This window comes from Ambystoma mexicanum, chromosome 14, assembly GCF_040938575.1.
Source record: "Ambystoma mexicanum isolate Mex_15411 chromosome 14, UKY_AmexF1_1, whole genome shotgun sequence".
Lineage (NCBI taxonomy): Eukaryota > Metazoa > Chordata > Amphibia > Caudata > Ambystomatidae > Ambystoma > Ambystoma mexicanum.
Genome location: NC_090940.1, coordinates 518465578 through 518490551, shown reverse-complemented (window position 1 = coordinate 518490551; position 24974 = coordinate 518465578). Strand labels below are relative to the sequence as shown.

General features: G+C 49.5%; 1 protein-coding gene across 1 annotated transcript in view; it reads left to right on the top strand.

Annotated features, from left to right (window-relative positions):
- The window catches only part of DYNC1H1 (dynein cytoplasmic 1 heavy chain 1), a 2031190-nt gene that overhangs the window by 1282153 nt on the left and 724063 nt on the right, over positions 1-24974 (top strand). The window contains exon 60 of the mRNA XM_069637760.1: positions 3982-4235. Coding sequence (XP_069493861.1) covers positions 3982-4235 — 254 coding nt within the window. The remainder of the gene's footprint in view (positions 1-3981; positions 4236-24974) is intronic.

Sequence of the window (24974 nt, the reverse complement as noted above, 5' to 3'; positions counted from 1 at the left end):
GAAGACGGCGTTTCTTGTGGCCATCACCTGCGCACGACGAATGGGAGAGATCCAGGCCCTCTCTTGTAAACCTACGTACATAACATTTCATGAAATTAGGGTAGTGCTACGGACGCATCCCTCCTTCATGCCCAAGGTGATGTCGGACTTTCATCTCAACGAGCCCTTGGTGTTACCGGTTTTCTTCCTGTCGCCTTCGTCGCCGGCTAAGAGGACTTTGCACTTGCTGGATGTGGCTAGAGCGCTGAAGTTCTACGTGGACCGCACAAAGAGTTTTCGGAAGACGTCACTGCTGTTTGTGAACTTTGGCCTTGTGAATGAAGGGAAGGCCCTCTCCAAGGCTTCCATTTCCAGGTGGCTCCCCGGCTGCATCACCCATTGTCACCAGTTGGCAAACCGACCGTTGCCTGGCTGTCCGAGAGCCCACTCAACCAGAGCGATCACTGCAGCTATGGCGTTCCTGTTTGGTGTGCCCCTGCTGGACATCTGCAGGGCTGCTACGTGGAGTTCGACACACACCTTCACGAGATTCTACTGCATCGACCGAGATTCCAGGGAGGAGTCCAGAGTCGACCAAGCAGTGCTGCGCAACCTGTTCGCTTGAAGGTGAGCCTGGTGAGGAGGTAAGAGATGCTTAATGGGCCGTTCTCTTTTGTCTCTGGCCCATTTGAGAAGTTGATCCATCTCTCAATAAGTTAGAATCTTTGCAATAATGGGGCGTGGGAAATCCCCAGGTTTAGTTCTGGGCGCCAACACACGATGTGCTCTCTCCACTGCGTAAAAGGGGGACAATTCCGGGTCATCAAGAAGGTCTTTCAGTAGTTGCTCAACCGCCTGCTCCATGCTGCCAAATAGCGCATCCTCTGGAACCCCAACAACGCGGATATTATTTGTCCGGGACTGGGATTCCAAATCCTCGGGTATTCTTGACGAGTTTCATGTCTTTCGTCCATGTATTCACTGCTGCCTGCAGCCCCTGCACATTGTCCTCCGTGGTCCCAATTCGTTCTTCAGCTTCATTGATACGAAGTACCTCCTTTGCTACCTGTGCACGCATGGACGTAACGTTGGCAGTAATATCGTCAAGTTTTTCATGTACTGTTGCAAACCCCCCTGGTCATAGTTTCCCTCATCTGTTGCTGATCAGTAGGCACAGCAGGGTTACCGAAGTGGAGCTCTAAATAAAGCTGTGGTGATGTCCCTGGTTCCCCTCAGGGAGCAACCTTGGCGAATCTATCCATTGCCCCTGTTTCTTTCACCGCATTGGCCCCCTTCGTCACAATGGGGCAATTTGGGGCACAAAGGAGACCTGTAGCAGTTATCCTGCCAAGAAGAGAAGGCGGAGCAAGTCACCAATGTCCTCTGGACAGGGGGCTTCGGCAATATGACCGCATCCGATGCAAACACAGGGGCTAGGACCCGCCGGAGGATAAGGGGGGGGACAAACTGCAGATACTCGCCGACATCCCCTCCCCCGAGCCCCCACCCACCCCGACTCCACTAGTACGTTCTTCATGGGAGCAGATTAGAAAGATTCACGTTAGATGGCGATCTTGGGACAAGGCAAACAAACTCAACAATCCAGTGCACAGTTAATATGAAGCTCCCAATGAGTGCCTGCAGCAGCAACAAGATGAAAAAAAAGGGTCAGTAAGGAGTCAGCCACCAGACTCTTCCGCAATTCAATCAACGCAGTCACTGTGCATTGGCAGCAGCACTGCGAAGCAGGTACCAGCGCAGCTATGCTTTATACAGTACAACATGAATGAGCAGCTGGGTCCTCCGACAATTATGTAAATGTGTAAATGGCCTGCCATGGGAAGAGTCACGGCTGAACTACCACCCTGGGGAGTGGTGTCTCGTATGGTTCCACAGGATAGTCAAGATGACTCGTTCCACCATGCAGAAGTAGGATCAGACGCAGGGCCCCCCTTCCCACTTACTGGGTGTGCCTTGTGTCCGCAGTTTTTAGAACAAAACCATGTACCCATGTACTCCACTCTGATGGGATAAAATGAATGATGCACCGGAATGCCAGCAATCCGATAGCAGACCTAACCGCAGCGGCCCGGTTACCGGAAAATGCTTCCATCCCTCAGTAACTTCACTGTGGCGGCCTGGGGTGCAGATATTGCCTCTGTCCCTCAGTATCTTCGGTGCCACGGTCCCTTAAAGCTACAGCTGTCCCCAACCGGTTCACAAGCCATCCTGCACACTGAGAGGCCAAAGCTTGCTGCAGGTTCCAGCCGATCAGCGCCCCTAGCAGTTCACCCAGTTGGTCAGGGCCAATCTTGTATCCACCGCAGGGAGGAGTGAACCTGACCCAGCAGGGCGCTGGAGCCTCACGGGCATCAGCGCAAAGGCAGTCCCTGTAGCGGGAGGCCAGCCTTTCTGCTCCGATCGGCTCGGGGCCCGCCAACTCACTCCTCAGGGGCTACACAGCAAGCACAACCAGGCAGCAGATCAGGTCTGGAAGGTTCCTGATCACGATTACTGGACAAATAGATCTTGTTTGCTGTCACTATGTCAAGAAATGTAGCTTTGCCGCACGGAACTCAAAGACTAAGCAGCCATCTTATTTGGCTGCTCACCAGCACCCCCAGGAAACATACATTCAATTTTCATTTCCCATTCACTCCTCTACAAACCTTCCTAGCAGTTTGCAGAAAGATGCAGGTGGCTTTCCAATCAGGACAGCCAGCCCCCCCAGTGGGAACTGGTTCCATTCTGGCACTCTAGCAGGCAAAGGACAGGGTAGTGTTGAACTCCTCCCCTCTTCCTGTCCTCACAAACTGGGGCCTAGGCTGTGACACCCAAGGGTCATTGCCGAAGGCAAATATCACATTCAGACGTCCCCATCCCAGATTTGGTAGGAAAAGGGCTAACCAAGGACAATCACACAAGAAATGGCGAGGGGAAAAAAAAGGAGCCACCATGTTAGAACATAGGTGACCCTTTGGTGCGTAACCAAGACTGTGAATACATTCTGCGGTAGAAAATAGCACCAAAGTTGGTAGAACACGTCTGCTTTCACCAGCCATAACTATAGGCTTGTCACTGTGACCAAAAGGTCACCGGTGCAGAGCGAAGGGGGATAATAGGTATCCCCTTAGCACTCCACATAAGGTGGTGTGTGCTAATCTCTCATAAGCTAAAGTTTTAGGAGGGATACAAAGTATCCCTCTTTCCTTAAGAACTGTAGTTCTTATGGAAAATGAAAGAATATAAAAGGAGAACCCAAAGGGTTCTCAGCAACTGTGCACAGAAGGTGCTGTGTGCTGCAGAAGTGTAACACAGATCTCTTTAAAAGTTATGTAGGAAAGCAGACTCCATAACAATCAAGTAAAAACATAAAGAACAAAGTTCCCATAGATGGAGCAGTAACAATGAATGAGGGGGGTGGGGGGGAGGCTGCCTTCATTCAGTAGAACAAGAAAAAGGTCCAGAAGTCTAGCAAAAAGTGCTGGGGGTTTCACTAGGAGAGGAGATCAAGCATAACACTGATACATCTCCCTAACAGCCCCCCAAAAAAGATGGGCTAAGCAAGGTAAGTAAAGCAAAAAAGCTTGACTGACTTTCGAAATACAGGACTGGTTAAAAACAGCAAAGGTTTGGGGGGGTGGGGAAGTGGGGGTGGGTTCCTTAGATGTCTATGGAGAGAAATGTGCAAAAAGAAAATGTTTCCTAACCGGTGGCTAGAGCCTATCTCTTCATGGAGTATTACATCCACCCACCCACCATTACCTGGAATGTAGACCTAGCAATCAAGGAAACGTTTGACGAATAGTTTGCTGAATATGATAACTGCAGTGTACTCTTCATTATGGGGGTAGATTTGCTTGTGTAATATTGCAATACCTACTAAATGTAGTTGTGTTTTCTAGTGTGTGAACTTCATTTGCATGGCTCTATGCTGTGAAAAGACATGGTCGGAGCATGTACTAAAAGTAACTAGTCTCTTTTGGTCTTGTTTTATACCAGGGGAATTCCAGTTGCGGTTGCGTCAGTTAGAGAAGTCTTTGCTTCAAGCCCTCAATGAAGTAAAAGGGCGTATCTTGGATGATGACACCATTATCACTACTCTGGAAAACCTGAAGAAAGAGGCAGCTGAGGTCACTCGAAAAGTGGAGGAAACTGATATCATCATGCAGGAGGTTGAAAATGTATCTCAGCAATATCTTCCTCTGTCCACAGCTTGCAGCAGTATTTATTTTACAATGGAGTCGCTAAAACAGGTATGTTTTGTAGCACAGCACATTTTACAGGCCACCCCGTCCATTACTAAAATAGGGTGCAGTTTCATTGTATCAAAAGCTATAGCATATTGTGGCATACTCTAGCTCCCTTGCATCCTTGCCCCGTATGTATTTATTTGCAGATGTCCCCACTCAGGCCTGCTTTTGCAAGTCAAGCCAGATGGATTAAATGTTGATGCATTTACAGTTTGTAAGCGAAAGTGAAACTGTTTTTTCTTTTACTGAGGATTATCGGCCTGACCACGGGGAATATTCATGAGAATGTGAATCCATGCCAGACCCATGCTGGAGAACAATAGTTAAAAGGTACTTGTCCCTTTTTGCTCAGTTTTATACGAGCAGCCCCCGGGAGAAAAGGGACGGCCATACTGGAATATTTTGGGAGGGTTTGAATGCCAAGATTGACTGATGGGGAAAGTGCGGCATTAGAGGCAGAAATGACTGGGAAGGTAGTATTGAGAGCTATAGCCCACCTAAAGTCGGGAAAGGCGGCAGGGGAAGATGGCTCTACCTCAGCCTTTTATAAACCGTTCCAGGAACTAATAGCGAGTCCCATGGCCAACCTCTTTAATTCGATCCAAGCTGCAGCGGATATCCCCCCTCCTTTCTGGAAGTACTCATTGCGGTCATACCCAAACAGGGTAAGGACCCTATTTATTATGGTTCATACCGCCCCATCTCCCTGTTGAATACTGATGGCAAGCTATCCGCTCTGATATTGGCATAGCGGCTGGAGGTACTCATGCCACGGTTGGTGCATGCTGACCAGTCGGGGTTCATTCGGAATAGGCAGGGCTCGGACAATTTGTGCAAGACTCTGCACATACTCCAGGCTCCAGAGGTGAGGAGAGAGGGGGTAGTGCTCCTCTCCCTAGATACCAATCTCATTAGAAGACATGTTGAATACCCTCTCCTCAGTAATCTGCACCTCCATGTTCTGAAAACATCTTGCCTCCCAAACTTATATTGGATAATGCAGAAGTCTTTGGACCTTACCTATGCCGTTTGACAAAGTTGTCATTCAGGGACCAGAAAGTCCCTGTGGAAATAAAAACTGTCAGTCACTCCTCTAGTCAAAAAACCTAGGTCTGGATCAACAAGACCCTTCCAATCTTAGACCAATCACAAACCGTAACTTTTTGTTAAAGATACTTGACAAAATAGCCACACATCAACTTAAGGAATATGTTGACAAGAACAATCTCTTATATTCGCAACAGTCAGGGTTCAGAAGCGCACACAGCACTGAATCGGCCCTGTTAGACCTGCAGAACAAAGGAAAAGCAGGCTTGTTAATCCTTTTGGACCTCTCGGCAGCTTTCGATTTATTAGGTCATTAGAAGCTCCGAGAGGCACTAAATACTGCAGGAAATTGCTCTGAGTAGGCCGTTGATTGGGTTGCATCTTTCCTTGAAGATAGAAACTCCAAAATCATTTGGGGAGGACACTCCACCACATCCAGACCTGTGGATTGTGGTGTTCCACAGGGAGCCAGCTCCTCGCCACTACTTTTTAATCTTTATCTCTGCTGTCTCTGCTCCCTCCTTTCACAACTTGGGATTTATTTTACTAACTTCGCAGATGACACACAGCTAATATTAGAACTGTGCGATGATTATACACTCGACAACAATAGACTCTCAGCCATCTATAATTCCATTGAAAATTGGATGAAGTCACAGTGAATGTGTCTGAATGGCTCCAAGACAGAGTTTGACATTTGGATCAAACAAAGTCTTAAACAACCTATGCCCAGCTTGCTCCTCCTTTCTTATAAAGTCAAGAGACTTTTCTTACAATCCTCATTAGGAGCCGAGGCTCAAACTTCTTATCTCAAGCGGAACTGCAAATGCTATCAAACGCTTCTATGCCGCATCAGGCCTCTTCTAAAAAAACGAAATAGTTCCACAATAGCTAGAGACACCATTCTGTCACGTCTCGACTATGGAAATGCACTGCTCTTGGGAGCCAGTAGTAAATGTATCAAACAATGTCAAATAATACAAAACAATGCAGTTCGATCCATCTCGGGCAAGTCAAGACGAGAACACATAACCAGTGACAGAAAAGATCTCCATTCGTTAGCAATGAAAGAGCGTATCACTTTCAAATCCTTGACACTGGTCCATCGTTGCTTATACGGAGCAGCACTGGCCTATCTCAAGCAAGAAATCAAATGGTATGAGCCAAGCCGTAGCCTAAGATCTGAAAAGCAGGACTGCTTGAGTCAGGCCCTTTTAGAATGAAAGCTATGGGCTTAGGCAGAGCATTCTCTACCAAAGCCGTTTCCAACTGGAATGAGCTACCTCGTCATCTTAGACTTGAAAGCAATTTTCAAATGTTCAGAAAACAACTCAAAACCACTCTCTTTAGATAACCTCTGAACCATGCCATACTAGTGCACACTCTGATGCTACTGTCGTCCCTCTTCTTTTGTTGCCGTCCTGTGAATCTTCAGTCCATGTGTCAATGTCGCGCCCTGATGCTTGCGAGCTTCGGCGCTTTACAAATCTATTAATAATTAAATAAACAAAATAAAATGCCGAAAAGGCCTTTTACCGGGTGAAGTGGTCATTCATGAAGGGGGTACTGGGGAAGAATGGTTTGGGGGCCAGGTGGATGGGGTGGGTCGTGGCCATGTACTCAGCGCCACCGGCAAGAATGGTGGTCAATGGAGGGGTTTCAAGCGCAATACACCTGGGCCGGGTGCAGTAGACAGGGATGTCCCCTCTCCCCCCTGCTATACGCGTTGGTGATGGAACCCTGGGCAATTGAGTTGCGGAACCATTCCGAGTTGAGGTGAGGGGAGTCCGCCTAGAGGGAAAAGAATATAAAGTAAGTCTGTTAGCGGATGATGCACTCCTTTTTGATATGGAACCAAGGACATCGATCCCAGCGCTCCTTTGGGGTCTCCAAACATATGGGGAGCTGTCTGAGTATAAGGTCAACCTTGAGAAGTCTGTAGTATTTAGGGTCAGGAAAGGGACTGGGAAAGATGGGGACCTCTTGAGAGAAATGGGGTTCAAGCTACAAAAGGGGGGGATTCAGATATTTGTGAGTTGAAATCACTAGGGAAATGGCGGATCTCTTCGACAAGAACTACACCCCACTCTGGGATAAAATACAGCTGGACTTGCATCACTGGGGACGGCTCACACTCTCTTCGGCAAACCGTCTTAACTGTATTAAGAGGACAGTCCTTCCCAAGTTTCTCTGTTTGTTTCAAATCCTCCCAATACTGGTCCCGTCCCCTTTCTTGGTCAAGATCCAGAGGGCTTTGCTACGCTTTCTGTGGGTGGGTGCGAGACCAAGGCTGGCATATAGAACATTGGTTCAGTCTGGGGATGAAGGGGGAGTGGGTCTTCACAATTTGGCAGCATACTACAGGGCGGCGCAACTGCGGATCATGGTGGACCACATTGATGTGACCACGGAGAAGCAATGGGTCCACATGGATAACCAGGTCTTGGCGCTGGTCACATTTGGTGAATGGTTCTGGATCCCACAAAAAGATATCCCCCAAAGGGTGTTGACACTCCCGGTTTTGGCAGTATTTTGGTCAGTGAGGGAGTAGGTACTCACTGGCTCTCGTCGTGGCCATCACCACTCTGCTGTATATTGGTGCCGCCCCTGCGGAATGAGATTGTTGACTCGGTGTGCTGTCAGGCCTGGTTGGAGGCAGAACTATCAAGGCCAGGCCAGTTGTGAGAGGGCAGTGAATTTCTACCCCAGGCCAGGTTGGAGGAATGTCTGTTTATAGGGAAACTCTGTCTTCCGCTATCTACAACTTAAGGGGTGATGATCAGTTCTAGATGGGAGAGAATGTCTGCAGGGATCTAACCCCCTTTGAAGGGATCTTGCTGCAAGGTAGTGGTACTAAAGAGCGTATATCGAGGATATTTGCTGAATTGTGGCGGGGTGATCTCGCCGACTGTTTACCGCCGAGGAATAAGTGGGCCAGAGACTTGGCAATAGAAATCTCCGACCAGACATGGGTGACACTTTGCAGGGGGGTGGGTGTCAGGAAGTCCATGTGGGCCCTGCAATACAGAATGCAGGCCTACAAGATAATCCACCACTGGCAATATCCATCGGCACGGTTAGCAAGAATGTACACAGGGGTGGACTTGAGTTGCAATACAAGCAGACACAGGCTGACTACTTTCACATGTGGTGAGGGTGTTCCTACATGCAGAGGTAGTGGAAGGAAGTGTTGCTGTGGCTTAAAGACCTGGATGGGATTCAATGGGAGCTATCGCTGAGTTTGCTGCTATTTGTGGTAGAGGTGGAACATGAGGATGCAGCGGTAGAGGGTCATATGGCGGGAACTTGGTTGGTGGCTGCACGCAGTTGCGTGGCCTAGCACTGGAAAAGAGGTGGAACCCCCCTCAGAGCGGGAGTGGGTGCAGAAGGTGAGAATAATCTATGATTATAGATTAACATACGCACTTGCTTGAGGAAACCTGCATGGAGATAGAAGGCGAGTGACTCCCCTTTTTCACTAGGTATGGCCGTTGAGCTGTTAGGCAGTCAACTGGGGTTAAGCAGGTGCAAGGAGGACGTGACTGAAGGAGGTTGTGTTTAGTTTTATTTTTTATTTCGGTTATGGACTATGCATGGGGGCAGTAGCGATGGGACACCTTCAACACTGAGATGATGTTTTCTTAATGAAAGTGTAACAAATTAATGGTGATTTGATGTATTACAAAAATGAAAATAAAAATTTGATTTTCAAAAGGATCAGTCATAGGAGAGCTTAATCTCGTTTGTTAGGGAGTATTTTCCACTGTCCTCTGCGGGATGTGAAACCATCTGACCTGATGACGCAGCAAGACCCTTCCTCTCCAAGCAAAACTGTCTTACCATAGCAAGAGCCATAATCTGGTCCCGACTCGACTACTGTAACGCCCTCCTAGCAGGCACCTCAGTAAAAAAATAACAAACTCCAGACTGTCCAAATAATGCCATAAGGGCCGCCATCAGCATCCCCAAAAGGATCACATCTCAGCTGCCAGAAAACAATCACACTGGCTTCCCATTAAAGAGCGAGTCATCTTTAAAACACTTTCAATCACACACAAATGCATCCACAACACTGCCCCCCTGTATCTTGTCAGAGAGTCCCTAAACCAGCCACAGCCAGACCCACCAGAAACACATACACCTACCGAGTCACAGTTCCCAAGACACTGAGGGCACGTGCCGATGGCTCCAGATTCTCGTTCATTGCCGCTACGCACTGGAACTCCCTACCATCTCACTTCAGAGGTATAGACTCACACCTAGTTTTCTGCAAAGCTATCAAAACAATGCTGTTTGTTTGAATAGACCTCCTACCTGCTGTGCAGCTTTCCTGTGTGCCATGGGTATCTGTATCTGCTCTATGTAACATTAATAATGTAACTTTATACTCAGCGAAACTCTGACACGCTCATTGTAACCTGGAGCGATTAATGTATCTTCCATTCAACTAAGACACATTCTTTTAACAGCGCCTCAATGCCTCTGGGCTGCTAGTGCGCTTTTATAAATAACATTTTAAAAAATGTGCGTTGTTTTGAATGCTGTTGTGACTGTTTGGAGGCAAGTAACGCCTTCTGCTTTACTTCCTGTAGAGAGATTTATCATGTGTATGCTTCACCCCTCTCCTAGTGAGACCCCTAACACTATTTGATGAACTTCTGGACCTTTTTATTTCGTGAATGAGTTGAGCCTTTTTCCACTCATTCATTGTCATATGCTCTGTCTTTTGGAACTCTGTTCTCTTTGTTTTGCCTTTACTATGGAGTCAACTTTCCTCCATAACTCTTTTAAGGCATCTGTATTTTACTTTTGCAGCACACAACTTCTTATGGCCAGTGTTGCTTGGAACCCTTTGGGTTGTCCTTTGAGATTATTTCTATATCATTACTACTGTTCTTAAGGATAGAGAGATACTTTGTATCTCTCCAAAAACTTTATATTCTCAGAGATTGGCACACACCACTTTATGTGGAGTGCCAAGGGGATACTTATATCCCCCTTCCCTCTGCTCCTGTGACTTTTTAGTCACATAGATAACCCTCTAGTTATGGCTGGTGGCATTAGATGTTTTCTACCAACTATTGTGCTATTTTTGATTGCTGACATTATTCACAGTCCTGGTTGTGCACAATAGGGTCACCTAAGTACTTTTCACCATTTCTAGCGTGGTTGTTCTTTGGATTTGTGCAGGTTTGATTACCTTGACTCCTGGTTGTATTGTGTTCAAATAATTCACCCTCGAGGCTAGTTATTATACTGTAAAGTACTAAACCATGTCCACTATGGAAAACTGTAAGGCAGAAGCTCTTATTGATCTTACTGTTGAAAAACTGAAAGTAATGTATAAAGAAAAATGCCTTGATACAATAGGAAAGAAAGCAGAGTTAATCCAAAATTTGTTGGATTACCAAACTCTGAGTAGGCCTTTAACCCCTGCTCCCAGAATTGATCTGGATAATGATGGTCGAAGTATAACTCGTAGCCCTCATCTTCCAGAAAGTGAAGTAGATGATGTGGATGTTAATATGAATGTTGATCCACCTCTCAATCATCTGACCTCACCCCTACCTGTGTCTAACATATCAGTAGAGCTAATCATAGAGTTAGAGAAAATGTAGCTTGAATACAGAAAGCTGGAGGTACAGTCTGAAATGAAAGACAAATAAATAATGATGGAACTGCAACTCCGGGAAAAAGAGATGCAGCATGAGCTTGACATGAACATGTTGTCCCTTTATTCCACTTCGGTTTCAGAGTCCTCTCTGCCCGACACCTCCAGGTCCAGGAAGCCTAATTTCCCCAAATACTTGGTGAGTGTGTGTAATGCTAAAACTGATATTCTGTTTTGGCTGGTTACGTTTGAGTTTACATGTAAAGTGCAAGGTATATGTGAACGTGAGTTTGTTCCCTGGGTAATCTCTGGGCTCCCCCAGAATGCCTGTGATGCAGTGATGGAGTTGAGTGATGTGATGCTGATAGACAAGATTACCAGTTGGTAAAAGCTGTTCTCATAGCCAGGTTTGGGAAGGCCCCTTCCCAATACCTGAAAAGGTTTAGGTACCTCAAGAAGAGAGATGGTAGCTTGTGGGCCACTTGGGGGTGTGAAAGCCTGAAAAGGGTAGATGGGTGGATTAAGGGCTACAAGGTGAGCACTTAAGATGGTTTGATATGTCGCTTCATGCTGGAAAGTATTTCTGATGCCTGTTCCCTAGAGATGAGACCGCACCTTGCTGACTCTAAGGAACTGGACCCCAAGAAGCTATCACAAGCTGCTGGCTTATGGAGGACCAATATGGCTACTCACAAGGATTCTGGGGCTCCTCACAAGAAAGATGATGGGAAGAAGCATAAGAAAAATGAGAAGGGTAAATTCAAAAATCCCCCACCAAAAGATGGCCTCAAACATAGCAACAGTAAATATCCTCCTAAACAACCATATAAGCCTAGTGAAACCTCTGGGCCCAAACCACAGGAAGGTTGCCAGAACCCACCATTCCAGAAATCATTTGGGGAATGTGTAGTTTGTGGGTCTGGTGACCATGTGAAAGGAGATCCCAGATGTAAGAGTAAACCTTCAGGAATCCAATCTGTCCGCTTAGCATTCATACATGTGGATATACCAATGACGAGCGTTAGCTTTCAGACTCCATCTGAAGAACCCATTGGCGTTCAAGCTAGAGTTTCTTTAGTATCTCTGGAACTGTGGGAATAGTAGAACATTGACATCTAATTCCATTCCTGGTGATACTAAAGAGTATTATAAAGACATTTTACTTGTTAATGGTTGGGACACCCCTGACATTAGAGATACTGGGGCCAGTATAACTAACTGTCGTAGATGAGTTTCGTTCAACCTGTGGAAGTTGCTACGGCTCCCAAAAGGCTTACCAAGTTAGCAGGAGGTCCAGTCCAAATGTGTCCCATACTGCCAGCTTTCATAGAATGTAAGGACATGACTGTTAAAATCCCTGTGTCCATTCTGAAGTGCCAGGTAGGGAACTCTTGGGCAATGATTTGAAGGCCCTTGATGTGGTTTGCAGTACCCCAATACCTGCTAAGAAGAGAAGGGAGCTGACAAGGAAAGCAGGAGAGGCAACCTGTAGAGACCTTCCAACTGAGAGCAAGGCGAAACCCGAGCCTCCAATGGAAAGAAGGGCCTCAAGCTCAAACCTTCCTCAAGGAACAAAGTTCCTGTAGAAGAGAAGCTAGAGGTCACACCTGTGACACCCATCACCAGCTGGGGCTGAGTTGGTGCCAGAAGAATCCCCAGAAGAACCATCTTCTGATGAGTCAGAGGTGTTCTCCAGCATGGGGTCTGGTATGGATTCACATGCTCGTGAATATTCCCCGTCATCAGGCTGGAAATCCTCTGTAAAAGAAAAAACTGTTTCACTTTAGCTTGAAAACTGTATTTCTTCTCTAAACCAATGACTGTCCTCTGGGTCATTCTGCCCCATCCAATGAAAGTCCTCTCCCTAAGCCCTCCTCTGGCAGCCATCTTCAGATTTTTACTGCACGCTTCAGTGTTGGGAGTCCTTGAGTTTGCTCTCCGGGCTATTTGTACGTTTTGTGTGTTTTTCAACAGAAAGTTACATTTTTGTTTCAAAGACGCCATTATACTCTTTTCTTCATTTGCTGACTGCGGGGACCAGTTGTCGGTGAAGTTCTGCGCCCCTCAAGGGGGCGAAGATTAATCGATTCTACAAGGCCATCTTGGGGCTACTTTGCGCCCTCCGACCATGACGGAGGAGGAGGAGGGAAGGGCCCTCTTCAGGCCCTGCACCAAATGCGGGCCCAGGAATGTTTGTGCAGGACAAGCACCTGCAATGCCTCTACTGCCTGCAGCCAGACCACAAGGAAGTAGAGTGCGAGATATGCCTTGGTTTCTCCAACAAAACGACGAAGGACAGGTTTAGTAGGCTGACAGCATGGCTTAACACACACAATGCCTCTGACCCGTGCTCCGAGCAGGGTTGTGCCTCGTCCAGTACCGGCCGGTCCGAGGAGCGGTCTTCTAAGTCCTTTGAGGGCGCTTCATCCGTGGGGGCCCAAGATGAGGCCAAGAGCGACAAGTCTGAGTGCACTGGGTTTGCCGCAGAAGCGGGTTCCAAGTGGATAGTGTCATGAACTTCAGATCACGCCCCTTTTGGACCTCCTGGTCCTTGTCTCAACGGGGCTTGCATTCCGTACTACTTCCAACATGGCCGTCCAGAGCTGAAGCCCTTGCTCGCTCCATGCGCTGAACGCGGCGTGGTCTATTTATAGACCACGCCTTCCGCGGCTCAGCGCATCTCAATGATATTGCAGAGTAGCCCAGACATGTGTTCGTAGCTCGCGGTATTGTTCCCTTTGTCCCAGTGGTATTACCCACTCATTTTCCTTTTCCCCCTTCCTGGTTCCGAGCTTTTCTAGCCTTTCCAGTCTCCCGGATTCCTGGACTCCGTGATCCCGGAACTAAACGCAACCTGGAACCAGACGAATCTCGAGCAGCGCTGTTCAAGACCAGGAGCGTTCGCAAGAAGGCAGCGATCGAAGTCACCGGCAAACATCAGACCCAGGTGAGAAGGGGGGAACTCCTTGACAGTTTGAGACGCCACCCGACCGAACCTAAAAACGAGATGGAAGCCGCTTGCAGGACTTAATGCAACGCATGCAAGAACTATCAACCAAGGTTCAACATCTTAAGGCGGAAAACGCTGCGCTCAAACAATTGGTCTTATCCCTGTATTCTGCCACAAAGGAGGGTGCCCTGTTAGGCGGCATTGTTGACAAGTATGATGGTTCGGCAAAAACACTCTGCGGATTCCTGGACTCATGCCTGATCCACTTTACCTTCAAGCCCTATTATTTGCGACTCCTAGGGCCAAGGTGGGTTTCATCATATCCCACCTTTCCGGCAACGCCTTAACTTGGGCGATGCCCTCCTAGACGACTACGATGGGTTCATACAGGCCCTTAAAGGCATGTTTGACCGTCCAGAGCAGGACTTTACTGCCCAAGAACACTTGCTGGAGTTTCAACAAGGCCCCCAAGATATGCTCACTTATGTGACCAGATTTAAACAATTGGCCAAGGAAGCAGACTGGTCCCCTGAGGCTAGTTTTACCCTGATCAGGAGAGGCCTAAACGAAGAGATCAAGGATGAACTGGCCAGGATGGCCAGACCAAATTAATTCCAAGCACTAATGGACCTGGCCTTGCAAATAGACTTTCGCATCCAGGAAAGGAAGGCTGAAAGAAAGAAATCCAAGGGAAACCCACCCAAGACGCCCTTTGAGAGCACAGCCAGAACGGACGCAAACCCAAGTCCAGCCCCAGAACCTGAACCCATGCAAATTGGAGCCTTTCGTGGACCCATATCGCCTCAAGAAAGATTGAGAAGGATCCATATGGGTTTGTGTATGTATTGTGCTTCAGAAAAACATTTGGTCAGGGAATGTCCTCTGGCACCTCCTCGGCGTTCGGGAAACGCCAGCTCCGGATCTTAAATGAAGCAGAGATTCGGGAGAGAGATGTTTGCTCCACATCAATTCCATCCTTGAACTCTCCTGGACAAAACAGTTTGGTGATACTACAGGCCTTCCTGTCGCCCTCCAAAGACCAGACCTATCCCATTCTGGCCTTGGTGGACTGCGGAGCTATGGGAATTTTCATTGATCAAGACTGGGTGGTTAGTCATCATATTCCGTACGAGACCCGAAACACCATGCAGCCGGTGGAAGCAAATGACGGAAGACCCCTCTCTTCAGGGCCCATAAGCCTGCAGACTAAAGAGATCCAACTTTCCATAAACCATCATCAAGAGCGGATTACATTCAACATCATTAAGTCAGCCCATTACCCCATGGTCTTGGGAATGCCCTGGTAACAAAAGCACAATCCATATATCAATTGGACAGCAGGATCATTATTCCTGGGCTCAGAGTTCTGTATGTCCCACTGTCTGTCCCTGGATCCTTCCTCGGTAACTCCTAAAGAACCACCAAGAGACCAAGAAACACCACTCATGGTTTCCAATATCATACAAGTTCCAGAGGCCTATCAGGGATATGCTGATGTATTTTCTACTGCCATATTCCAGGCCTTACCCCCTCACAGGCCCGAAGACTGTGCCATAGATACTGATCCCTCAGCTGTAATTCCTTTCGGCAGAATGTTCATTCTTTCCGAACCCGAGAAAAAGGCCCTTCGGGAATACCTAGACACTAATCTTGAAAATAGCACCATAAGACCCTCGAAATCTCCAGCGGGTGCTTCATTGTTCTTCGTTCCAAAGAAGGATACCAAGGAACTCAGACCTTGCCTCGACTATAGAGGCTTAAATCAATGCACTCTCAAGGATCGGTACCCACTGCCCCTGATCTCGGATATCCTGGAAGCTGCGAGAGGAGCAGTAATATTCACCAAATTGGATCTCAGGGGTACCTACCATTTGATCCGTATCCGGGAAGGAGACGAGTGGAAGACCGCCTTTAGAACACCCTTTGGCCACTACAAGTACTTGGTCATACCCTTTGACCTAGCCAATGCCCCAGCAGTTTTCTAACGTTTTATGGATAGGGTGTTCTCTGATATATTGTTTCTCTTCGTCATTGTCTATCTGGACAACATATTGATTTTTTCTAAGGACCCTCAGAAGCATGAAGGACATGTTAAGGCAGTTCTACAAAGACTCTGGGAACATCACCTTTTAGCCAAGCCTGAAAAATGTTTGTTTCACGTTACCTCTGTGCACTATCTGGGATTTATCCTTAGTCCAGAGGGGATTGGCATGGACCCTTCAAAATTAAAGGGCATCTCGCCTGGCCTACTCCCACATCCGTGAAACAAATCCAATCCTTCCTAGGACTAGCCAATTTCTACCAGAAGTTCATAGCCACCTTTTCCGAGATTGTACAACCTATAGTGGCTCTGCTAAAGGACACCCCATTTGTCTGGTCAACTTGACAAGAAACTGCATTCCAGCGTTTGAAGACCGAGTTCACACAAGCTCCCATATTGGCTCAACCCGATACAAGTCGACCCTTTTTAGTGGAAACGGATGCCTCTAATTACGCCATAGGAGCAGTGTTGAAGCAAAAGAAGGAGGACGATTTGGAACACCCTGTTGCTTATCTGTCAAGAACCTTAACTCCTAGTGAAACACACTACTCCGTCCTGGAAAAGGAACTCTTAGCCATTCGCCAAGCTTTCACTGAATGGCAACATCTACTTCTAGGAGCCAGACATTCTGTCCAAGTCCGTACTGATCATCGAAACCTTCAGATTCTACAGTCACTGGAGTGCAGGAACAGTCGTCGGGCATGTTGGGCCTATTTTTTGCCCTGGATCACAGAACCTGATCGCTGACGCCTTGTCTCGCCGTCCTGACTACGTGACCACTGAAGATAAAGCATTTCCTAAAATGTTCTCTCCCACGATATTCGTAGCCCAAGCAGTTAATCTCCTGGAAGAAGTTGATCGCAAACTCAATCCTCGGAATTATGGAAGGACATTTCTACACGAAATCTCTGGAAATTAAGAGCCAAGCAAGGCTACTTATTCAAGGACAACGCACTATTCATTCCTACACGGAAGCTACAGCAAAAGATAATAAACCTTTGTCATGACACACTCCATTCCGGGCACCGAGGTATCAACATCACCCTCTGTCTTATACAGAGACAGTTCTGGTGGCCTAAAATGAAGTCTGACGTGCAGCAATACATCCAGACTTGTATAACCTGTGCCCAAAACAAACATGATAACAAGAGACCAGCGGGTCTTCTTCTGCAGCCCACTCTACCCTCTAAACCATGAGAAATCATCGCTACAGACTTCATAGTGGAGTTACCACCTTCCCGAGGATATACTACCATCATGATCACCATAGATTTGTTTACCCATATGTCCCATTTTACGCCACTGATGAAGCTACCCTCCTCTTCAGAGCTAGCCGGAATATTTCTGGAACACCTATTCCGACTACATGGGCTTCCTTCCAAGATCATATCTGACCGGAGTCCCCAATACATTTCACAATTCTGGAAACACCTCTGTAGGGTATTAGGAATCCAACGTGCCCTCTCTTCAGGATATCACCCCCAAACCAAAGGAGCCACAGAACGTGCAAATCAGACCCTGGAACAATATCTCCGATGTTTCGCTACCAAGGTCCAGGATGACTGGTCTCTCCTGATACCCATTGCGGAATTCGCTTACAACAACTCTGAACACTCAGCGCTACAGACCAGCCCCTTTTATTGTAGTCAGGGGTTCCATCCATCGGTCTTACCCTTGGTTCTTCCTGACCCTACACCAGTACCTACTGTTGACTCCGGATCGAAACTCTTATCAACATTCACCGGGAGGCTAAAGAACACTTAGAGAAAGCCAGATTACAGACCAAGAGGTACGCAGATTCCAAGAGAAGACCAGGTCCTTCCTATCCGGTCGGTGACCGAGTGTGGTTGTCATCAAAACTACTCCCCCGGCACTTACGACCAAACAAGCTGGCTCCCCGCTACTATGGTCCATTTCCTATCAAGGAGATTATCAATCCTGTCTCATATCGAATCAAGCTACCTGACCCCTGGAAAATAATTCATTCAGTTTTTCACACATCCCTATTGAAACCCTACATCCAGTCCTCTCGAAATCCCAGTAGACCACCTCCTCTACTGGTTGACAACCAACTGGAATATGAGGTGTCCCGGATTTGTGACTCCAGGTATAAGTGGGGCCATCTTCAATATCTAGTCGAGTGGAAAGGATATCCTCCTAGCGAAGGGACCTGGGAACCTATTTCAAATATCAAGGCTCCTCGGTTGCTCAGAAGATTTCACCTAATACACCCGGGCAAACCTGGAGGGAAAGGCCTTCGGAGGAGGCATGCTGTCGTGAACTTCAGATCACGCCCCTTTTGGACCTCCTGGTCCTTGTCTCAACGGGGCTTGCATTCCGTACTACTTCCAACATGGCCGTCCAGAGCTGAAGCCCTTGCTCGCTCCATGCGCTGAAAGCGGCGTGGTCTATTTATAGACCACGCCTTCCGCTGCTCCGCGCGTCTCAATGCTATTGCAGAGTAGCCCAGACGTGTGTTCGTAGCTCGCGGTATTGTTCCCTTTGTCCCAGTTCTATTACCCACTCCTTTTCCTTTCCCCCTTCCTGGTTCCGAGCTTTTCTAGCCTTTCCAGTTTCCCGGATTCCTGGACTCTGTGATCCCGGAACTAAACGCAACCTGGAACCAGACGAATCTCGAGCAGCGCTGTTCAAGACCAGGAGCGTTCGCAAGAAGGCAGCGATCGAAGTCACCGGCAAACATCGGACCCAGGTGAGAAGGGGGGAACTCTTTGACAAATGGGGCACGATCAGCATCGCCTTCCGCCTCCGTTCCCAGCATACAGCATACTTTCAAGCTCCTCTTCAAAGAGGAAGTCATCTACCCCGGCTAAACTATCTGAGAAATCCAAGGCGGAGAAAAAGGCTGCCCAGCCCAAGCAAGCTTATCTGGCACACGCAATAACCTCGTCAGCGACTCCGTCGGCTACTACTACCAACAAGGAAGCTACAGGCACTGATCCTACGAGGATAGCTCCCACTGCTCAGAAAGTCCCTGCCCCAAGGCGCGACACCGCCGCAGTGACTTAGGCAAAGCTTGCAGGCACACCAGAAGGGGTGAAACCGGCCCAGGTCCCGGTTCAAGACCCTCAAGGGAGAAAAAGGGGAGGGGGAATATCCAAAGTAGCCCTCCCAGGCCGTCGTTCAAAACGTGCAGGTCTCGTCCACGGACAACGAATATCAGGAGTCCTTGCATATGTTCCACAAGGACGTTGAAGAGGAGAGCGACAACAGTGCAGGGCCTAGTTTTCCTGTTCTGCGTTCTCGGCCGAGGGACATTTCCTTGGATAGTCTGTCAAGTCTACACACCTTGGTGTCAGAGATCCAGGTGAGAATGCCTCCGTCGCTGGTACATGTGGTCCCTTAGGTCCCTGATCCACCTCCACCTCCAGCGAAGAAGAGGAAGCATCATCTGACGCCCCCATATCAACCTCTCCAGCACATCAGACCCCTTCTCCCCCAGCAGACCGAGACACAGGAACGGATACGGCCATGATGACGGATGATGACATTGTCACAGCAGACTGAATCGCCACATTTGGATACTCCACATAGGATGCCCCCCACCAGATGAGATGGGGTTGTCCAACCCATGCTCGCCAGGGCCTCCGAGCTATTCCAACTTGTGCCTGAGGAAACCAAGGAGGAGGGCTTCTGGTATCAAAGACTCGAGGCCAAGTGGAAGACGATCATGCAGTGCCTTTTCTGGACGTTGTTTTGGGGGAGAGTCTCGCCCTCATGGAGAACCCTTGCACGGCTCCAGTCAAGCGGCACAGGCTGGAGAAGAAATATAGGGTGCCGGACTCCGCACCGAAGTGCCTGAGGGAGGTCGCAACCATCTCCAGATTTGGTGGTATCGGCTGCCGCAAGGAAACGGTCAGCTAACCCTTCCTCGTATTCAGTCCCTCCAGACAGCGAGGGGGAAAAGGATGGACGCCATGGGAAAGAAGGTGATTTACACCGCAGCGTCAACTATGAAGGCGACCAGCGCACTGGCGATTCTGCCCAGGTACGACTGGTAATTGTGATACAAGCTAAGACCGATCCTGGAGTTCCTCCCCAACAATATTAAAATGGAAGTGCTCGCTCTCTTCCAGGTCCAGTGGCATTGGACGTCGCCGACACATGGTTCTGGCAAATGGGGAACAGTGTCTGCCTTCGTCGAGAAGGTTGGATGAAATCCACTAATTTCCCTCAGGAGGTCAAAGTGAAGGTGCTGGACATGCCCATCGACTGGGAAAGTCTATTTGGGAAGGCCGTCGGCGAGCCCCTCCTGGTCATCAAGACTGATACGGAGACGGCTCGTTCCCTGGGCACTCTCCAGCAGCAATGCTAGTCTTTTCACTCCTCCAAGGGAAAGTCGAGCAGGTCTTCAAAAGGGTTCTCAACATCATACAGACAGCCTTCCAGATCATCAACGCAAGAAGCTTACAGAGGCTGTTCCAAGACCTACGGTAGCAGAGGACAGCGTTGTCGTCACCCGCAGGATGCCGGTGCCGAAGCAAGCCTGAACAGACCGGGACGTCAGTCCCCCATACTCCTTCGTCCCGTCCCCTTTCCTCCATATTTGTGGGACATCTCTCCGTCCTGTGGGACGGGACCGGAGCACTTGGTATAAAGCATCCACATTTTTTTCAGAAATGTGTCCCTCCTCTCTTTCCTGCGTGGGACCCAGCACGCGGCCGTAACCCCGCCCACCTTGGCTCCGCCCTGGGCATCGCCCATCAGTTCTTTTCTCCGCTCGATCAGGGCCGGACGCACTCGCATCCTCAGAAGATTTTCTTCCCTTTTTTCCTCTTTGGCTCTTGCTAGCGTTCGTTTACTAGTCTGTTTTTCAAATTAGACTTTTCAGATTGTTCATCGAGTCACCGTCGCTTCGCGAGAGCGGATCCCCATCCTCTTTGTTTAGAGTGTTTGGGTCCGGAACACCGTTGGGACTCCATTTGGACTCCTGTTTATACTGCGACTCCCTTTCGGTCCGGGCACTTCAACGTCGGTTGGAGTGGTGGGAGGAGGCGTTCATCGACGAGAAGAAAAAACGCCCGGTAAGTTCTTTACTTTTCAGAGCACCCTGGCCGGCAGCTACCTTCCCGGGTTCCTATCGGTCCGGGAGGGGCGTTGATCGCTCTGTTACCGGGGTTCGCCCTGAGGTGCCTGTTGGGCCTAATAATTCTACCGGAGTTGAGGGTCTCCGTAAGGGGCCTGTGAACACCAGAGTACGCTCCAAGGCCCCTCCTGTGGGGGCTGTTTGTAGATCCAGTTCTACTGAGTCGTGGGGTACCGGAGTTCGCTCTGAGGCTTCTCTGTCGGCTTCCCTCAAAAACAAAACCAGGGTGCGCCCCGAGTTCTTGGCTGGGCTTGTAGTTACCGAACGGATGTTCGAGGCCCGCGCAGAAAAGCCTGTTACCGGGCCTGGGTCCGAGGTCCCTCGTACAGAGGCTAAGGCTACCAACAGTTCTGAGAGGCCGGACAAGGCTTTGTCGGTGAAAGCGCACCGTTCCCGCTCGTGGTGACACCAGATCTGTTGAGGGGGCAAAGAAGCAAAGTTCTTCTTTTACCGGCAGTGCCGAGGTCCTTCCTGCGAAGGCTCAGTTGGCGGTTGGTATGTCACAAAAACATTCCAGGTCTCATAGTACCGGCTCGGCCGAGGTTCCTTATGTTAAGGCTAAGATTAAGACCCCTGATCCATCGACTGGGACCCCTGCCTCACTTCCTCACGTGCTGCAGTTCTCCTCAGATGAGGACAAAATAGCGCCTGCTCCCGCCACGACCACGGCAGCCATTTTAGGTGCTACCCCTACAACTATGCCATCGGCTTCTGGTGTAGGGCTCGGTCTCTTGGGTGAACCTAAGGTCCCTTGTGCGCATCCTTACCAGCTGGTTCATGATTGGAACCCCCGGATGCCTCTTCCGCACAATGTTTTGTTGCCCGCGGGGGCGGCTCCTTTGATTTATGTGGATACGTCGGTGGAGGGGCCGGTGTGGCACCCTTCCCCGTTACGTCCCTGGATTTGTCCACCTCATGATAGGCCTCCTCAGGTCCCGAAACAATTTCCTGAGGACGCCTTTTTCGGTAGATTTCAAGCGCTTATGCGCACCAACCCCATGAGGGAATATTTCAAAGGGCTTTTCAAGGAGATATGTCCACCGGCGCCTCAGGTTCCACCCGTTCCTCCGGTGGTTCCGCCGGCACCTCCCTTGCCCGTGGTGCCCCCCCTGCTCTTCTGCCTTTGCCTCCATTGTCCCCAGTGGACAAGGCAGTGCCTGACACGGCTCAGCAGGATCCTGACCTGTCAGATGACCCTCAAGGCGATCAGGACAACAAGGACCATCCCCGCTCTATCAGAGCCTTTCATGACCGGGTACTGGACATGAGTTTCTTAGATGTTCCGGTGCCCGAGGCACCCGCTCCACAGGAGGGCGTGCTTTCTGGGGCGTTCACCCTGTCTCCCTTGGAGCGTACCGGCCTGTTCCTGCAGAAGGACGTTGTGGCCGAGGTCCGAAGAGTCTGGGAAAAGCCACACTCTGGACTTTTTGTCAATAAAAAGATTGACGCGAGGTACAGGCTGCATTCTTCGGAAGAGGTGGCCCTGTCGTCTTGTTTGACTCCCTCGGGAGGAAAATCTTCGTCAACTCGGCCTTGCAGCTCAGGCAGGCCAATGCCAAATTGATATTGGCAGGAGCTAACATGCTGATGTGGAAAGGTCTGTTGGAGTTTGAGGAGCACATTCCGGTCGAGAAGTTGGAAGACTTCAAAGAAGGCCTTTCCGATGCCAGGGTCTTGGCCCAGGATCTCCTGGAGGCTGCGGCTCATCACATAGACACCTCGGCTCGGGGCTTGATGCTTGGGGTTGATATCTCACGGCATGCGTGGCTGCATGCCACTACATTTTCGAAGGAAGTGCAAGACAAGGTGTTGGACCTTCCATTCGATGGTAAGGAGCTTTTTCATTCTTCTACTGATGTAGACCTCACCAAAACCAAGGATAGCACTCAGACGGCTAAATCATTGTCTGTTCTGGTTAAAGCTCCTTTCAAATCCCAGAGACCGTTGTCGCAAAGTCGACCTTCCTCTGGTTTTAGGGGCTTCCTCGACCACAAATCTCGCAGAGTGGATACTCCTGCGGGGAATAACTGCCGTAGACAACAGCGTACGCGGTTTTTCTCCCGCTCCTCATTGGGTTCAGGGGGCACCGCCACCGATAAGCCTGCCAAATGAGGGTTTTCCCCGCTCGCACGTGACCCCGGTGGGAGGATGCATTGCTTCTCATTGGGAGGAGTGGCAGACCATCACAGAAGACAGATGGGTCTTGTCAATCGCTCGAGCGGGCTTCCGCTTACCTTTACCCCCTACCTCAACCCTCCTTTTCAGCTGTCGGGCTCACCCTCCCTCAAGGCCGAGGTTCAGAAACTTCTGGACCTCAGAGCTGTGGAACTTGTTCCCCTTGGGGAGAGAGGGGAGGGCTTCTATTCCCGGCTGTTTACGGTGCCCAAACCCAACCAGGCTGGCCTGCGCACCGTCCTAGACCTTTCCCAGTTCAATCTTTTCCTACCCCAAGAGAAATTCAAGATGATCACGCCCAGCCAGATACGCTCCTCTTTGCAGATGGGCGATTGGCTCAGCGTTGTGGATCTTCAGGATGCGTACATGCATATCCTGATTTGGAATCCACACAGGAGATACCGCTGCTTCTCTTTGGGAGAGGAGCACTTCCAGTTTCGGGTGCTTCCTTTTGGCCTCAGCTCGGCGCCGCATGTCTTCACAAAGATGATGTCTGTGATTGCAGCCTATCGTCGTCTCCAGGATATCCATGTGTATCCTCATTTGGACGACTGGCTCTTACGCAGCCCTTGTCCGTTGGCAGCAGCGGGCAACCTCCAGTCTCTCCTTCAGCTCCTGTTCCATCTTGGGCTGTCGGTGAACTGGCGTAAATCCTCAATGACGGTCTCACAGGACCTGATCTTCCTGGGTTTTCGTTGGAACACGATCGACTGCAGAGTGTATCTGACCTGGGACAGAATGGCGGATCTGTTGGCCATGTGTCAGATGTTTGCGCAGTCGGAGAGCATGTCGGCCTGGGAGTTCCAGAGGCTTCTGGGCCTCATGGCCTCGTGTGTACTGGCTCTCCCTCTTGCTCATCTCAAAATGAGACGGACCCAGATGGCTCTTCGGAATTCATGGCGTCAGGCAGTGGATCTGGATTCCATGCAGATAATGATTCAGGATTCCATGAGAGTGGACCTGGATTGGTGGTCATTTCTTAGCAATCTGTCTGGGGGCGCAGGGTTTCAGGACCCAGTCCCCACGGTGACGATCACAACAGACTCCTCCCTCCTCGGGTGGGGTGCGACGTTAGATCTTCTTCAGGTCTCGGACCTCTGGTCGCCTCACGGCAAGCTCCTGCACATAAATCATTTGGAGCTTCTGGCGATCTTCCTAGCGCTCAGGGCGTTCAGACCGCTCATTGTCAACAAGGTGGTCTGCATAAGAACAGACAATGTGGTGTCAATGTATTACATAAACAAACAAGGGGGAACAAAGTCTCCCCCCCTCGTGGACCTGTCCATCCAGATTTGGGAGTGGGCCGTGCTTCATGGTGTCGGGCTGCTTGCAGTGCACATCCCGGGCCAGCTGAATGTCACAGCGGATGCCCTCAGCCGGCGGACAGTGGTCAGCTACGAGTGGGAGTTGAAGGCGGAGGTCCTATCATGGATTTTCTCACGTTGGGGCACACCGGAGGTGGACCTCTTCGCCACAGCGGTGACCAAGAAACTTCCTCAGTATGCCTCCAGAGGGGGGCTGGGAGCCTCCTCTCTAGGGGATGCTCTCGAGATTCCATGGCACAACATGAGAGCTTACGCCTTCCCGCCTCTGCCTCTAGTTCACAGTGCAATTTGGAAGTTGAAGAACTCTGTGAACTGTTCCCTTCTACTGATAGCCCCGTGGTGGCGGGCCAGGTTTTGGTTCTCAGAACTTCAACACCTGTCGGTGTATCCGCCGATCAGGTTACCAGTAACTCCCGATCTTCTTCACCAAGGGGAACAACAGATGTGGCACCCCTCCCCACAATCGCTCAGCTTGGCGGCATGGTGCCT